At 41.2% G+C, this 17,125-nt stretch overlaps 1 protein-coding gene across 1 annotated transcript; it reads left to right on the forward strand.

Annotated features, from left to right (window-relative positions):
• Nucleotides 1-221: 221 nt before the first annotated feature.
• CMPK1 (cytidine/uridine monophosphate kinase 1) lies at nt 222-14,635 on the forward strand. Its single transcript, XM_030494851.1, has 6 exons — nt 222-487; nt 8,893-9,039; nt 9,927-10,079; nt 11,567-11,643; nt 11,724-11,820; nt 12,257-14,635. Exons 1-6 carry the CDS (start codon nt 413-415, stop codon nt 12,296-12,298), a joined length of 591 nt encoding a protein of 196 aa, XP_030350711.1. The 5' UTR covers nt 222-412; the 3' UTR covers nt 12,299-14,635.
• The last annotated feature ends 2,490 nt before the right edge of the window (nt 14,636-17,125 follow it).

Below are 17,125 nucleotides of genomic sequence, written 5' to 3' on the forward strand. Positions count from 1 at the left end.
TCGCTCCGGCTTTAGCCTTTCCCAACCGGTGTTCCGGGCAGTGAGCTGCCCGACAGCGCCCCGTGGCTTAGTTGGGGCCTGCGCCCGGGCACACGCCTGTGGTACCCGTCCGGGCCCGGCGGCCGGTTGCGGGTGCGGCGGGTTCCTCACGGGGCACCGGACGGAAGAGCCGCCGCCGCCGCCGGCCCCGCGCGCACGTGCCCGCCCCGCCCCGCCGGGGACCCGGAAGCACTTTCCCATCGACGGGGACAGCTCAGCAGCGGGTGCGCTGCGGCGGCTCTGCCTCGGCCCCGCTCCCGCTCTCAGTCCTGGCCTCGGTGCCTGCCGCTCCCCGCCCTCCCCACGGCTGCCCCGTGGCCGCCGCCCCGCCGCCGCTGTCCTGCTGCTGCTCCGCCGCCGCCTCCTTCTCCTCATGAAGCCCGTCGTCGTCTTCGTCCTCGGCGGGCCCGGGGCGGGCAAGGGGACGCAGTGCGCTCGCATCGTGGAGGTGAGGGCAGCGGACCCGCCGCAGGGGTTAGGGAGGTGGGGGGGGGATACGGGACTACGCGTCCCGGCGTGCCGCGGGGCTCCGGCGGCGGGAGGCTGTGCGGGCGCGGCCGCGGGGCACGCTGGGGGTTGTAGGCCCCTCCCGGGGGCTCCGCGCTTCTCCTTGGGGTGGGCGCTTGGGGGAGCGTGTCCGGCGGCGGGCCCAGCATCTCTCTTGCGGCCTGGGCTCTTGTCCAGCCCCGCTCCGCCCCTTGGAGACGATAAAAGTAGCTGACCCGCATCTCTCCGTTAGCCGGTGAAGCAGCGGGGGCAGCCCCCTTTCCAGCCCCTCCGTTCCCCTTCCAGCCCCTGTCGGCCTTTTTCGTTCTTCTGCCTTCCCTCAGCCCCAGGGATCTCACTCCAACTCTGGGTCTGCCTGTGCTGGCATCCCACATGGGGTTAGTGGCAGTGATTTGGTTGGGAGCAGCGCTCCCACACTGGGCCTTAGTGGAGGGTGGGGACTGCAGCCCTCAAGAAGTTGCTGTCTTCCTGTGTGGTGGCGTGTTGTCCAGCCTGTCATGCAGCTCAGCCCATCTGGGTGGCTCTGTACACGTCTGCATGGCCACGTAGGTGACTGTGGGGCTGCCACCCACATGCCTCAGGCTGCTTGTTTTGTGGCCTGGGAGGGGAGGTGGCTTACAGTGGCTGGGAATACACTGACTTCAAATGTGCAGGATCAAGGTCCGTCTCTTCTGAAGCCTGTCTCATAAACGTACAGTAGACGTTGCAGGGTGTTGTCTTTCTGACCCGGTGCCATCTCTGTGAGATGTAAAAGTAAAATGTTACAAATAGAACTAAAATTTTGTTTTATGAGAGGATATGGGAGAGGTCAAAGGATGTCCCGACCCACAGATGGTTAATCTTGTTCTCTCTTTCAAAGAGCCTAAACCTGACGGTACAGCTGGAGAAGAGTTTCTGCTATATTTCTCACGTTTTTGGTTTTCCAAATACATTTTTACAGCTCCTTGAGATAGAACAAGTATCTAAGAGAGAACGGTGAATGCTATGTGTTGTAGTACTGTCCTTTTAAAAACCACAAAACACAGGGATAATTGCACTGTATTGAGGTGGATAATTACGGAAGTAGTTAAGGCTGGCTGCTTCCAAGCATGTGTGTCTGTTGGATTTGAAACAGCTTGCTTTTTTTTTTTTTTTTCCTTTCTGAGCAGCTGTATATATTTTTCTTGTTGAGAGCCATGTAGAATTGAAGTTTATCCATACCCGGACTGAAAGAAGAGGCTAAGAACTGTAGCAATGCCCATGTTCCTGAAACTACTGTGGGGGGGGAACCCCAGAGCTCCTGGTGCAGGCACGTTTTGTGTGTTGTATATTCTGGTGGTGCCTTGGCAGTGCTGTTACAGTTTATCCACGCTGCCATTATATCCCAGCCCTTGGTGTTGTATAACTAAGTTATGCGGATTTGGTCCAGACTGAAAAATGCCGTTATGATTTTGGTTCTGAAGGATTTTAACCTCAAATTACAGACTCTCATTCAGACTGGCTTATTCATTAAATTAAATCGTGGAATGAAAGGTTCATAGTGCTCATAAAGCCTCTTTGGTAAGGTCAAATTCTGCCCCTGGCGCATAGCAAACAAATGAGCTTAAACTGTAGGGGAATCTTGTAGGCTGTCATTAATGGCTTTCACCAAACCATTAATTCAGCCTTAGGGCTGAAGTACCTTGTGTGGCCGCTGGCCTGTGTTTAGAAGTATAAATGCCTTTGGTTTGATAGGCTAATATAATTGGATAAAGACCACTTTATTAAGAGGAGTTCAAATGAGTCAGTGCTACTCAAATTGTGTTTGCAGCTAAAAATGAAAGAGGAATGCTAACTTTGCTAGTACTGTGTTTATTTTGTTTTCTAAGCCTCGAAAAGGAAGTCCAAATACTAATAAATGTAAATTTGCTTTAATTCTGCTATTCCTGTTCACCACATGTGAAGAAGTTTATTGAAGTCAGAGGGCTGACAGTAGAAAGCACTCGGACCTGCTGACTGCAGTGAGTGGCCTTTCTGCTCGCTTTGACACTTCTACAGGAGTCCCTGACTAAACTTTGAAGGAGAGAAAGTCTGAGATAGTTGAAGGGAGAGCTGGGCTGAAGCCTGCTGGAAAACTTTAGAAAAGAGGGACATGAAGAGGGAAATGTGGATGAAACACAGCAGAAGTACTGCAGAGCAGCACCTTTTTTCAGCACGCATCCTTGGCCTGGCTCCCAACAGCCCCCCAGAGAGCCCTGGTGCAGGCAGTCGAATAGCCTGTATGCAGTCATTGCTGCCTTTGGTTTGAAGGTGTGTTTTTGTTTGGATTTTAAACCCTGTTGGCAGCTTGCCACAGAGGAAAGGGGCTGTAGCTGACTAATAGTAAACCTCATTCATCCTTGTTGTAAATGGATTGAATAATATTAGTTTACATTTGGAATGAATCTGACCCAGTATCTTGCTGTAAATCTGAAGTTTGTCCTGAACAGAAAGTCAGTATGAGCTATAAATATTTCTCAGTTGCTATTCATACTAGAGATTTGGAACATCACATGTGGGAGAAGTCTCACTTTGCTGAGGTGAGATCTTGTATGATTTTAGCATTAAATTATTTGATTAACAAACCAAGGGTAGTTGTGTTTTGTAGAGTAAAGGGAGTGTTACATGCTACCTGGGAACGATTCCTCAAAGAAGTGTTGTAATTGTTTTGCTGACTATGCTTTACATTCCCAGTAAAGGGAGATGGCTATCACACATTGTAGGTGAAATACATATTTGTTAAGTACTAGCCTAAATCATAACTACTCGTTATGTGTGCGTTGGATCCCTCATTCCAGAGAAGGCAAGTATTCATGCCAAATTTGGACAAAAATGAAGAAATTCTTTGAGGGAAGAAGGCGCAATAACAAGCGGAAATGGGTATTGACACAGTGTATGAAAGGGAACAGCAGGTAAGCAATTAGGTTTCCTTATCTTCATAGATAAGGTTGGAGAAGGCAGCTGAACCAGGCTGAGTTTCTCCGATACAGAGGGAAGACTTGTGTATGTTCCACAAGCTCGCAGAATTGTCACTGAAATGCAAATGCAGCAGAACTGCTGCTCTGGACCAGTTCCTCCTATATAGGATGGGATGAAGCAGAATTCACTCTTAAGTTTTTATCCTCTCCCTTCCAGCTCTGCAGATTAACTTCGGAAACCTTCCACAGCTCTGTTAGGTGGAGCTTGCCATCATCTGGGACTGTTGTGTAGCTCCTGTGTGAGGCAAAATATTGAGCAGGTTCTTGCTTTCCACATGGTACCTTCGGTGAATGTGAGATTATTATGTCTGTGTAGGACAAAATGAATGTGCTTTATTGCTGACTTCAGGACTTTGCTTATAATATGGTTATGGTAAAGTCCAGGAGAAAAATGCATTCTTCAAATCTGCACACAATACGCTTTCATATACTTAAATTTTAAATCCTTACAACCTTTGCCTGAAATGCAAAGCTCTTTGGTTGGTGGGAAGAATAATAACTAAATAAGTTGTCTTCATTCCAAGCAGGATGTAAGTTATACTTTTAGTTTGTTGGTTGGTTTGTTTTGGCAAGGTAGGGATTTGGGGTATGCAAGACATCCCTCTCTGTGTACCTAAAACATAATTCACCTCCACCGCAGCCCTATCCTGTATGATTGTGGTTAAATCTAAAATTAATTACACAAGGTGGGATGCTGAGCCTTCTCCTTTTATGAGAGCATAAGTTAATATCCAAATGGAATAAGCTGTTAAGTTGCTTTGGGATATATGATAAGGAGATTTCCTAGGGTAAAGAAAACAATGCAAAGAACTCATTCTGTCGGAAACACTCCTCTGAAAGTAGCAGTGGATTTAGGTTTTGCTGTCATGTGTTAATTGTCTTTTGGAAGTCCACTGAGAGAAACAGCGTTAGGTTCCTTGAAATAAAAATGGGTTTTAAATTGTTTTCTTTAAACTCAACTTCTGAAATCTCTTTCAGGAGTGCCAAGTATTAGTATTCTACTTGGCCTTAAGTTCCCATAGTTGTTTTTTGGAATATGTTGGTATTTCTGAATGTGGAACTTTTTCAAAAACATGGTGAATGATCATTTAAAATCTACCCCCTGCAGATTTATCCCTATATGCTTCCATTTTGCAGAACACTGGGCATTGAATTTTGGACTTTCCCAAGCATAGTGTGTGCCTTTTATTGAGCTCTGTGTTCCTGAAGCACTGGGGTGCTCTGTTTGCCCCCTCCTCCCTGGGGGCACAGTCAGTGGGATCTTCTTTGTGTGTTTTGCTTTGTTAATGTGGCTTTTTGTTTGGTTTTCCTCCCCCAGTGGCAAGAACATATTTCAAACTAAGGAAATATCTTTTTCTTTTTTTTTTTTTTATTGGAATAAGTAGACAAAAGGTCTATTTCTACATTATAGTTTATACCCCAAAGTTTTAATTCCATGTGCTAATTGCTATAGGACAGACAAAAGCTTTTTAGGTTAAAAAAAAAAGGCGGCTGCAAGCTTTACATGGTTCTATTTTTATTTTAACTAGTTCTTGAATGATGTATGTAGCAGATTTTGGTTGTTTATTAAGGTTGCTCAAGATATGACAGGTCAGAACTAGGGCAATAAAAGTTTGTATTTGATTTGTTTAGATCTTAAGCCCTGTGACTTTCAGTTTGAGAGTAACAGTGATAAGCCAAGATAGGAGTCAAGGTCAAAGCAGTAATTTGTGTTTCTCTTGCTTTTTCTTGGCTTCTGCTCACTTAAGGAAGTCTCAAGCTGTGTGTTTAGTGGAGAGATGTGTTGCTGGACCACACAGGGCTGAATCAGAAATAAACCTCGTGCCCCTCAAAAGCTGTCTGTGTAAGGAGTCCCCACAGCAGCTGCTGCACACCACTGATCTTACTGCCTTGAGAAGATTGCTAGGGCAGATTCTGCCTTATTCAAGTGTGACACAGATATGACTCATGTATTTTCGGTTGTAGTCTTCTGTTTGTTGTATTTACTGAAAACAAAGCATGTTCTGTCTGCAGAGTGGAAGTTGCAAATCCTGGCTGACAGAAGAAAGCTACAAGTGGCTCTAGAACAGGGGAGTGAAGGGCATCCCGGGGAGGCTGCAGTCTTGGGTTGTGATTTGGAGATGTGGAGCACACAGCTTGCATGTCCCAGTGTGTCCTGCTCAATGGCACTGATTTACCAGGCCACTGTGAGACAAACAAGCAAGCAATGTTTTGCTCTGTTTTACACAGTACTGCAAAGTGCTGTTCTGAGTGACACCTCCATGGTGGGATTGATGGAAACTGGAGCCTGCCTTTCCACGTCGCTGTGGGGTTTTCTTCTTTTTGAAAGCAAAGAAGATGTCTACGGTGGTGCTGAAGATGGCTGATTTTTATTTTCTTCATTCACAGTTAATTTTTGTAAGAGATTTGAATTATGGTTCTCCAAATATGAAAATAGTTTTAAGAATAATGAGAACTTGTGTAATAGCAACTTACCGATTTAATCTTTTTTTCTTATAGAACAGCATGTCAGTCCACTAGCATGGCAGAAAACATTATCTCTCAAATAAGTTTTAGAACAGTTAATTCTATATTTTCTTTTTTCTTCTCTATAATCTAAAAATCTGTCCAGTTTTTAAGTGCTTGCCATTCAAGTATTTGGAAATTTTATTTAACCTGGTTTCTGTTCCAAGTCTTCCTTTCAGTCAGACATTATGGATCTGTCATATATGCATCCTTCAAGACCTGGAGAAAGTGCTTTTTCATTGTTTGGCAGCAACAGTCCTGCTCCTTTTCTGATTGCTCAGGAGAAGAATTAGGCAGCAGTTGCAACAAGTCACGTTCTGGGGATTGCATCAAGATGTTCCTGGCACTGCTGGGAAGTCATGCTGGCACAATGCAAACCTTGGCAAGATGCAAGAGTATTTTGCCTTGGTTTTCGTGCAGTTACATCACAGTCTCTTTTGCGAGCTCTTGGGGATGTGATGATTTTCTCCAATTCAGGATGCTTGCTGAGGGTTTATCTCACCTAAAATGAAAGAAAACTTTGTGTCCTGTATGTGCTGGTTAAAACTGGCAAGAGTAGCAAGATGAGAGAGCACCGCATCTCTGAAGCCTTCTGTGTATGGAGCAGTAGCCAAGCCTTTCTCTGTGCTTGTTTGCATTGTTTAAACCGACATGTTTTCTTTGGCTCTTGACTCAGTACAGTTAACAAATAGATGTTTTGCCCCTGAAGGAGAAGTTTGTTTTTCTTACTGCCTGGTTAATCCATCCTGAAGGTTACTCAAGAATACAATTTACTATTATCTAAAACAAGTCTATTTATACAACAGCACTTTAAAACACTTCTATCTTTTACTTTCCTGTTCAGCTGTTGAAAACTATTTGAGTTTGCTGTTGTAAAAGACAGAGAATTCCAAAACTTGTCTGACTCAATTTTGTTTTCATGCATGAAAGGGAAATGCCAAGGAAAGTTAAATGGTTTGGTAATCCTCTAAAACCGGAGGGATTATGTTTTCCTCCTGTTTTCTCCTTTGTAGAAATTTGGTGTTAAAAATATCATCATCTTTAACTTTAGCAAGGAGAACTACATGTTAATTTAGGGTTCAGCAGAGTAAGGTTTCTTGCGTATAAGGAAGATTTATTCTGGTTTGTGGCTTCTGTAGTTGATAGTTAATATTTAGATTTGCAATTAAATGGGCATATCCAAATGCAATGCACATTAAAGCAGGAGTACAGTGAGCTTACAGAGGATGTCTGTGGAGCTTTTTCTTCACAGTTATTTGAGCAAAATCTTGCTTCCCTTTTTTTTGCCAGCTGTGTAGAGTTTTGGAGATTTAGGTAATTATATCCCTTCTGAAATTACGACTGTGGCAGAACTGACTTTCCACGCTTTTGTGGATGAAATTGGAAAGCAACTGAAATGTTTTTAAAATCACTTAGTGGGTTGTGTAATATTTCTGTTGTACTTAGCCCAGTAGCCAAGTTTTTAAATCCCAAGTTCACAGCCTTAAGAAGTGTGTAGTCACATTATTATGCTGCTCAGGCACCTTTTTGAAATTTGCTTTGGATATTGCTGCAGCCAGGCTGATAACCCTGAAGTTTTTTGCAGCTCCCTTTGTTTTGTGTAAAAACTTTAGGATGAATATGTATAGGTACACTCTGTTTTGGATGTATAGCTAGCTTAGGTAATCACCAAGGAGATGTCTTTATTGCCTGTTCTTATGGACTAAATTTGGTCAAGGAGCATCGTGTGCTTGGTTAGTTTTCTCGTGGTGTTAAATGAGCTGAGAAAATGATTGCTTTGTGCTCTGAAACTTCCTTTATAACAATGCCTTTCTCACGAGGTGCTTATTTATGATGGTAAATGCCTGAGAAATTCAAGGGTAATAAATGCTTTTCATTGGTATTTTGCATCAGCAACATTTCTTTAAATGTAGTTTGAGGTGGAATAGAAGAGTAATGGTGTTTGCTGTTTTCCTGCATATTGGTATCAAATTGATTTGGGCCAGATCTCTCTGCTCTCTTTCTGTTTACTGTAGTGGTGTGACATAGGGTGGCACCAGTGTGGTTATTGACCTTTGTCTGCCACATCATCATTAGGAGAAGGCACTAGTCTCCTCTGAGAGGGCTGCTCTCAGAGTTTATGTTCGTCCTGGGAAGGAGGTAGCAGGGGTATGCATGCAGGGCTGGGTTTGGAAGAGTGGATGTGTAGGACCATCTGTGTAGCTGCAGCGTTAGATGCAGTTTTCCAAGTGATTTGACCAAGGTAGAGCAGGAAGTTGATGCCAGAACCACGACAGGAACATAAGGATTTCTGACTTGTGCTGTGCTTGAAACATTCCTCCAGCTCCAAAGGACCTGGAATCACCTTATGTGTTTTTCTTTAAATAGGCAATTAGATAAAATTATAAACCTATTGCATAAACATAGCAAGTAAAAGCACTATCTCAAGTTTTTTGCTTTGTAAATCAAGACTTGACGCAGTAACTGATAACCACCTATAATTTTAAAGCTAAACTGTTTGTGTGCGGTATAACTTGTATCTAATTTGGTGATTGTGAAATGTTTAATTGCGCAATGTAACTTTTCAGAGTCACGTTTCCAAACATGACGAAATTACCTGTGAAAACAGTACACAAATGCCTGACCAAAGCCCCGCTGAGCATTTTACCCAAGAATCTCTCTAGTGCTGTGCTTGTTGTGAATGCAGAATATGCTATATTGTCAGGTTACTCACTAAAGATGGAGTAGATCTGTCACTAGCAGGATGCTATTCCCTGTGTTTTTTCTGTTGTAATGCAAAGATAAATGTGGCTGACACTGACTGATGTTAGCTTTGCATGTGCACTCATTCAGAGGAGTCTATGCCTGTTTGTTTTGCATGTTTCAGAAATACGGCTACACGCACCTTTCTGCTGGTGACCTCCTTCGAGATGAACGAAAAAGGCCAGGCTCACAGTATGGAGAACTCATTGAGAACTACATTAAGGAGGGGGAAATTGTACCGGTTGAAATAACAATCAGCTTAATCAAGAGGGTAAGGAAAGGGCTATTTCCTACTGGTTAGCTCCTGCAGACTAAACAACAAAGCAGTGTCCGCATTCTAGAAGAATTGTGTTTCCTCTGGTGTCAGTAGTATGAAATGGCAGACACATAGGAGCACATCGTGTACTGAGCTTCTGTTAGAAATTACTCATGTTTCTTTCTGACTAGTTGGAGGGCAGTTGGTGATGGCTTCTGATACCTGGGGATATGTGAGAATGGATAATTTTAATTTAATTTTATTATTTTAGTAGCTCTAGGGAAATCAGTAAGACTCTGTATTTCTCATTTCCCTTAACTAGCTTTTGCACCTCTTGGTCAGCTCAGTTGTATTTGACTGGAGAGTGGAGGCCTTAAAGGCACTACATGTCTGTAAGTTTTATCAAAAGAGATGGCTAGGTGGAGAAGAGCACCTGCTAGTGTTCCTGTGGCAGGAATAACTCCAGCCTTTATCCTTATTAGATGTCTAGGAAAACAACCAGAGTATCTTCCTGAAGACAGAAAAGGCTTCTGTTGCTCATGGCACTAAACTTATCTGTAGTTTTCCTATTAGAATTAAGTCTAGATCAAGGATGTTTTGGCATCTTACTGTGTAACAGCACTTTCCAGTATCTTGTAGAAAATTGACTTTAAAGCTGGGGTTGGGTGTTATGAGATAGAGCTTTATGAAATAGTGAATTAAGTTTGAAAGAAAGCTGTACTGGTGCATCAGTGAATTAATTAGCATGCATTGAAAGTGAAACAAGAATACATTTTGTAAATCTGCAATGATCCTAAAATAAATGCTTCTCAACTTACTATGTCAACATTTTGGGGGTAATTTAATAAGTAGATTAATGGTTGTATGTGCAGGAGATTATGAATTGAATTCTCTTTTATCAGGCTATGGATCAAACAATGGCTGCCAATTCCCAGAAGAACAAGTTCTTAATTGATGGATTTCCCAGGAATGAAGATAATCTTCAAGGCTGGAATAAGACTATGGATGGAAAGGCGGATGTTTCTTTTGTTCTCTTTTTTGATTGTGACAATGAGGTAATGAAGCGTGTTATTCTGTAACTTCCTTTCTTGCTATATTGTTGGAATCATTCAAGAACAAGAAAGCTGTCAGGGTAGTGAATGAACTAGAGTGAGAGTAGAAGGGAAACTTGGTCTGTGAGTTTCAAGGATTTTTTTGGCAACTTGTTTTTGCAGGTGAAAAACTGTATGGTTTTGAAATGGCAGCTAATTGCACCTGGTATAATCATGTGCTAATAAGTTATGTTGAAGTTCTTCAGGAAAACTTATAAAAACTTTAAATACACTGTACAAAATCACTCAGTTAATTTTCAGAAAGCATTACACTGTTTATTCTTAGTAACTGTTTAGTCCAAAATTAACCTGATAGCAATGCCTGCTTTAATTCCAATGTGCTGGCAGGAGCAGTCCGTTTTCACAGTTGTGAACTGTGCTATAGGATAGCCAGTAATCAACATGTTATTCAGCAAGTCATTAGATTACAAGGACGTTTTGACAGTGATACATTATATTCATTTAACAAGTGCCATGATATGCTGTCTTTTTAATATGTCAGTGCCCTTGAGACATAAAAAATGATATGCGAATCCCAGCATCTTAAACTGACTTTCTTCCTTTTACCCTTTTCCCTAATTTCCTGAGAAATGTAGTTACTTTTTTTTTTTTTTTTTTTACTTAATTGCAGTTCTTTTTAAATCTCAACAAGTGACGGGTAATTTTTTTTCTATTTAAAAACTTCAGTAAGATTAAATGAATTTTAATGGTGGAGTGTTAATTTTGGGGTTCTAACTTTTTTACTAGATCTAACAATAGACAACGCTTACATGATCTTCTGGATTTTATTTTTTTTTTACTGTGAGTGTACTTTGTAGGAAACACTAATTTTTAACCATTGTCCTCATGCATGGATAGGATAAAAATATTCATGAGTGTACGTGTGTCAGCTTCAATACTTCAGGTTTCAAAACTTCAAGAAGTTCATTGGGCAGCTTTTAAATATGGTTAGTTCTTCAGTTTTTACTTAGATTTTGAAGTCTTCATTATAACAGTGTCAAGTAAGAACATTTTAACTTATAGTAACTTAGTATATAGCCTTATGAAATTCTTGGGAGAATATACAGTAACTTTCTTTCCGTGCAGGCATATATTAGTAGTCTAATTTGACATGCTGCTTTTCAGAAAGCCTGAACACATCCTTGAAAATCAGGTAATTTTCTTTTTTAAATGTCTCAAATTGGAGACCCAGTCAAACCACTGGGCTTGATGTTGGTTTTACTTCCACTCATCCCGGTCCCACCTTAAAAGCCCCCATTTTAATAATGCAGTGTAAAGCTATCCCTTTTTCTCTGGAAGAATCTAACGTTCCATGCGAATTCTGGTTACATCCACCAGATCTGGGCAGTATTTTGTGTGTCAGGCCTATTTGGATTTTTCAGGATTTTTGTTTACTCCTGCTTTCAAGATTGTGTTCCTGGTTGTGATCATCCTTTTGATGTCTTTTGTAGATATGTATTGGCCGCTGTCTTGAAAGAGGCAAGAGCAGTGGTAGGAGCGATGATAATCGGGAGAGTCTGGAAAAGAGGTATTATCTTCAAAACTTTTCCATTCCCTTCTATTTATAATTTACTGTATAATGCTTTTTTCCCCTGTGCTTCCTCCTAGAATTCATACATATCTGCAGTCTACTAAGCCTATAATAGATTTGTATGAGAGAATGGGGAAAGTCAGAAAAGTGGATGCCTCTAAGTCTGTTGATGAAGTAAGTATATAAGCCAAAAAAGCATGGGGATGACAGTGGCAGGGTGCATATTTTTGGTATTCTTCTTGATGGGTGTTACTGAGGGAGGTTGTGGAACTCTCATTTTGACGCTTGAAAAACTGATTAAAATGTGAATAACTTTAAGAAATCAATTAGTTCTGCTTGAATGTGAGCTGGACTAAACACACTTTCTGTGTTTAACAGTGTCTTATCTTTTTCCCTTTCATGAGCTTTTGCTTTTCTGAAGTAATATTGCTCGTCTGTCTCAGTTTCTCAGAATTGATGCTAATTTCACTATTAAAGAATTACTAGGAATGTTCTAAGAAAAACCTATATATTTTTAAAAATACTCCCAATTATTGTGTGCACTGGTTTAACTTAAAGTGACTGTTTAACTGACACTTGAGAAAATTAATATTCTTCCCTCTCTTTTTAGGTTTTTGAAAAAGTTGTACAAATTTTCGACAAAGAAGGCTAATTCCCAGCTTGAAAATTCATTTAAAACTTGTGCTTGAATCTTGCTTGAACAGCTGCTGCTGCAGTCCATTCTTTGTAATTGTTTTAAAAATTTTGTTTTCCACATATTTACTGATGATTGGAAAAGCAATTAATTACCAATGGATCTGTTTTTCAAATAGGAACTCATTTCTTGTGGCTATAGTATGTAAATTTCAGGGTTATCCATTAGTACAAGTTCAGTTACTCACATGGCAAAACCACAGTTAAAACATCTCTCTGAAGAGACTATTTATTGTCACAGTTCTGTGCCTGTCATGGGCAGCCTTTATTCCTTATTGCCATACGCCTATTTATTTATTTTAAGGATCAACTAAACAGCAGCATTAAGAAATGAGACCTATGCCCTTGTTTGTTTTCTGGATGCTTGGACCAAATTTAGCAGGTATTTTTTTCAGAGTATAATTTCATCACAAAATTCCATGTTATCCCCAAACCTGAATTCTGTGAGTCAAGCTACAGTTAGTATGAGAATCTGTCTTAGCAGTTCTCACAAAATTATTTAATATGCTCTTCAGCAATAGACATACAAAGTACTTTATGGAAAGTGGTGCTTTCTTATGACTCTGGATGTAAACTGTCTTTTAAGTTCCTGAGGACCTGGATGACATGGCCCTGGGCTTTACCTTGTCTTCGTTTCCAAAAGGTTAAGAATATAATTTCTAAGTCAGGTCAGTATTTCCGTACTCATTTGTTTTAAATGATAGTTATATTCCTAATTACAGCATGGTCTTCAGAAGGTGGCAAAACTCTTAAATAGTGTACAGTAAGCAGAATCTTCTAACAGTTCTTTCTTTTGTAACAAGTGGAAGAGATTTTCTCTATTATTATTATCGAAATACTGTGTTACTGAATGCTTTAAGGTTTGTTACCTGGGGAAATATTTTTATGGTTAAACTAGTGATTTTTTTTTTTTTTTTTCCCCCCTAAAATTGTATAATCTTAATAGCTGTTTGTTTGGAAAGATTGTAAATTATTGCACTTCTGTTATAATGTGGTCAGCTGAAGGGAAGATACCTGCAGAAAAAGTTCCTTTCCCTTAAATAAATTGGATCCTGCTTCATCGTGTTCTCTTGAATTAGCCAAGTACAGTCAGTAGCAATAGTTGGGATAAGCAGATAAGTAGTTGAAACAAACTGGTTTAAATGTTTGCACAGATGTGGTGTAATTCTGCCTTTTGTTTAAAGCAACCTTTTCTCTCCCCTATATAGTATGCATAGGTCTGTGGGGGCCCAGCCATGCATTCCTTGCATGCCCTAAGCTTTCACTGAAGAAGGCTCCAGAGGCTTGAAGATGAGCGTTTTAACTAATTCTCGTGATAGAGTGGTTCTTCCTGCATTAACTGACACTGTAATTGGTTTGTGATACAGTAATGGATATTGCAAATTACAGGGAATCACAACTTGGAAAACTTGGGGTTTGGCTTTTCCTTATTGATGACTTTCTCTCTGTTTAGGAAAAGCTTTAAATTAAGCCTAGCTTCTAATTAGAGTCAGATGTGGTGGTCCTCATCCTGCAATCTGATGTGTGCAGGCAGACTTGCATTTGCATGAATTCTCATCTCGGTGAGGTTCTTGAGGCTGCTGGACTGGGGAAGAGATGGGTACAGAAACAAAGGGTAAACTGCGGTATCCTTCCCAGTATGGCAGGAGTTCCAACGATAGACTGAGCACAAATAGCTGTTTACTACTGCAGAATATATGGACCATGACTACTTTTGTGAGTGTGGGAGGCTAAAGCTTTCGCTTTATGAATTTCCCCTTAAAAAACCTCAAGAAATCATGGAATTTAATTCTTACCATATAAGTATGCTGACATAGGATAGGATCCAGCAAAACTGCATGTTGTGATATGAAGGTTAGAATCAGGGTTTTCCCCAAAAGACTGCAAACAGGATTCTTTAATCTAATTATATTTAATTATCTTTTGTTTCTAAGTTACTGGTTTTTACAAGTTCTGTTCAGAATAAAGTATCTGTTTTCTCTCATCATATACTTTTCTGTTTATTTAAGTGCTGAAACAAAGGGGAAAAAAACCTTTGGAGCAAATTTTTAGGAAAAACCCCAATGTTTTTGGCAATATTGACTTTGGAGTGGGTTGTAATGTTGTCTGTGCAAAGACTAGATTTTTTGTCATTTTATTTATTGAAAATGCCATTAAATGTGTTACCAATTCATTCAAGTTGGGCTTCCGATTGAAATAAAGATTAAAGGCAATATGCCAATGTGTTGTGTCTGTTTAGCAGCAAAACTGTGCAAAAAATTTGAGGAGATCCAATAAACTTTGTTCTGTGGCTTCAGATGAGTGGTTGGCTTACAGTTATCTGTCATAAGGAATATTTTTCATATACAAATGTGTATAAAGTGGGTATTTATTAGTGTTAGATACTTTGCATGGCTGCATATGCACAGGCAGGTTTATAAAAGTTCAGTTTTCACCATCAAAACTGAAGTCCTGAAGACCCTGTTAGGCACAGGATAAGATCAAGCAAATGCCTGAGGAATTGGTACCTTTTCTTGATTATATAGGTCTATCAAATTACTCTAATTATATAGTTGTGCAGTGATAATTCATTTGGCACATCTATAAAAGAAAGGGGTCTTGAAGCAGGCGAGGAAACACAAACCCATTGCACAGCTGCTGTTGGAGATGTTGTTTTGTCTTGATTTCTCATGCTTCCTTGCTTAATCACCAGCTGATTTCCTGAATGCCATTCTGCTGCTTTGCAGCACATGCCTATGTGCTGTACTCAAGATTGTGCCCTTAAAGGAGATTAGCACAGCATAATGTTCTTTATAAAGGGAAACTGAGAGATTGTCAGGCTTATTTTAAAATAAGCCTTCACATTTTGTGTAAAGGTTTGTCACTAAATGGGTTGTTTATTCACGTGTAGACTTCCACTAAATGACGTGTTGAACTTGAAACATTACCCTGGAAAGACTTGCAGAGCTGGCTTGAAAGGGGTGGGAAAAGCAGGGCAGTGGTAGGTATCTTTCTGCTGCTAAAACTATATAGCCCAAACTGTTCTGCTAAAACCTCACCTGGGGCTGTAGTGTCTCCTCAGGGACTGACTGACAGGGTCAAGGCCCTGGGAGCTGGCCTCGAAGCAAGCTTCCCACTGCGGCAAGTGGGAGACTTGAATGGAAAATCCCTGCCCAAAAGGTGCCAATTTGATCGAGTAGGGGCAGGCAGAGACGACCATAAGCATGCACTTGAGGATTGCCTCCATGCAAGATATTGCCCACTAGGAACATTGGTCCTTAATAAGGAGAGATGGTTAACGAGGGAATTCCAAGGTCTTGTGGAAAATGCTGTCTTATAACAATGGGGCCATCTGTGTGCTGCTGCCCCAGCTGAACTGGGGAGAATGGGAGAGTTAAATGGAAAAAACCCTTCCGTTCAGACTGCAGCTGCCAACTGTCGTTACTGGTTGGCAATCTTAGCTGCCAGCATTTAGGAAAGTTGCAGCTTAGGGGATTACTTTTCTGCTTAGTTTGAAGTTCAGTACCAGTTTAGTCCCTGTTGCGATACAGATGTCTCTGAAGGCTACAATGTGTAGCTACTCTAGCTGGCCTCCTGCTCAGGGTCCAGCGCTTCGCCTCTTGGCTCCATCAGGTTATTTCTTCAAGACACAACACAGGAGGACTTGGAGACCATGCTGGGTGCTTGCCACAGTCCAAAGATCATGGGGTTAACAGCTAATAAGGAAAACTGCAAAACACCACAAAGAGGATTCAGCTGATCAGGTAACAAAGGAGACTAACAAAAATACTAAGAATTTTGGTTTCATATAGCAACAATTCTTTCGCTCTTTTGATCTGCAGACCTTCATAAATCTCCCAGCAGAGATATGGGGGTATAGGGGAATTTAATCTTGCAGCTCTCTGCTATTTTTCATGGATTGCTTAGTTTAAGATGGTGGGTTTCAGCCTGTGGTCTGTAGAGTATTTCTGTTGGTAACAATAGGCATCTTTATTGAGTCTTCTAATCTGCTCAGCTGATGCTCTATCCTCTTTGCTTTCTGCCTTTCAATGTCTTTTCTTACCTTTCTGAGTTGCAGATACTCTTTGGGATGCGGAAGAGGGTGCTTTTACCAATCTGTGTCTTGCAAAAGAAACTAAATACCTTCAGCTGGAGCAGTCGGAACCTGTTTCTGCCAATGAGCTCGGTACATAATCTGTTATGAAACTGACATAAAGCGCGTTGTGCTTTTTCCTTTCCACCCCCCTACAGAAAATCTCAGTGTAGTACCTCTGCTCTTTCTCCTCTGAGCGAGATCAGCTGTGTCTGTCTTGCTTCAGCGCAGTGCTTAGCAGCAGTTGCATGAAGAAACTCCTCAAGCACTGGATGTTAAACTAGCAATGACCTGTTATGCTTCAATGGGTGCAAGTGAGATGATGGAGGAGGGAAGGAAAGATGCTTAAAGAAGCTCAGTCAATTTTGCTTCACTAGTCAGGCTCCAGCTTTAGATACGTATCTGTTCCTCACAGCAGCGATGCTTGCATTTAGTCTCATTATTTCATGGTTATGCTGTATAGAAATTCATGCAAAAGCATTCCCTGCCTGGAAGTTGCCTGTTCTCCCCTCATTGACTCTGCCACCTTGAATCCCAGGGGTTGTGGAGACAGGAATTTGTCTTCAGGGTAAAGTGGTAGAAGCTAAAGTGGGCAGGATGAAGACAAATTGAGCTGTGCTTGTGAAGGACAAGATGCACACTTTATTTCTCTGCGGGCAGCAGTGCCAGGCTATTTTGCCACCCTGGTTTATAACTACATTCAGACAGCAAAGC

Source organism: Strigops habroptila, chromosome 8 (genome assembly GCF_004027225.2).
Source record: "Strigops habroptila isolate Jane chromosome 8, bStrHab1.2.pri, whole genome shotgun sequence".
NCBI classification, from domain to species: domain Eukaryota; kingdom Metazoa; phylum Chordata; class Aves; order Psittaciformes; family Psittacidae; genus Strigops; species Strigops habroptila.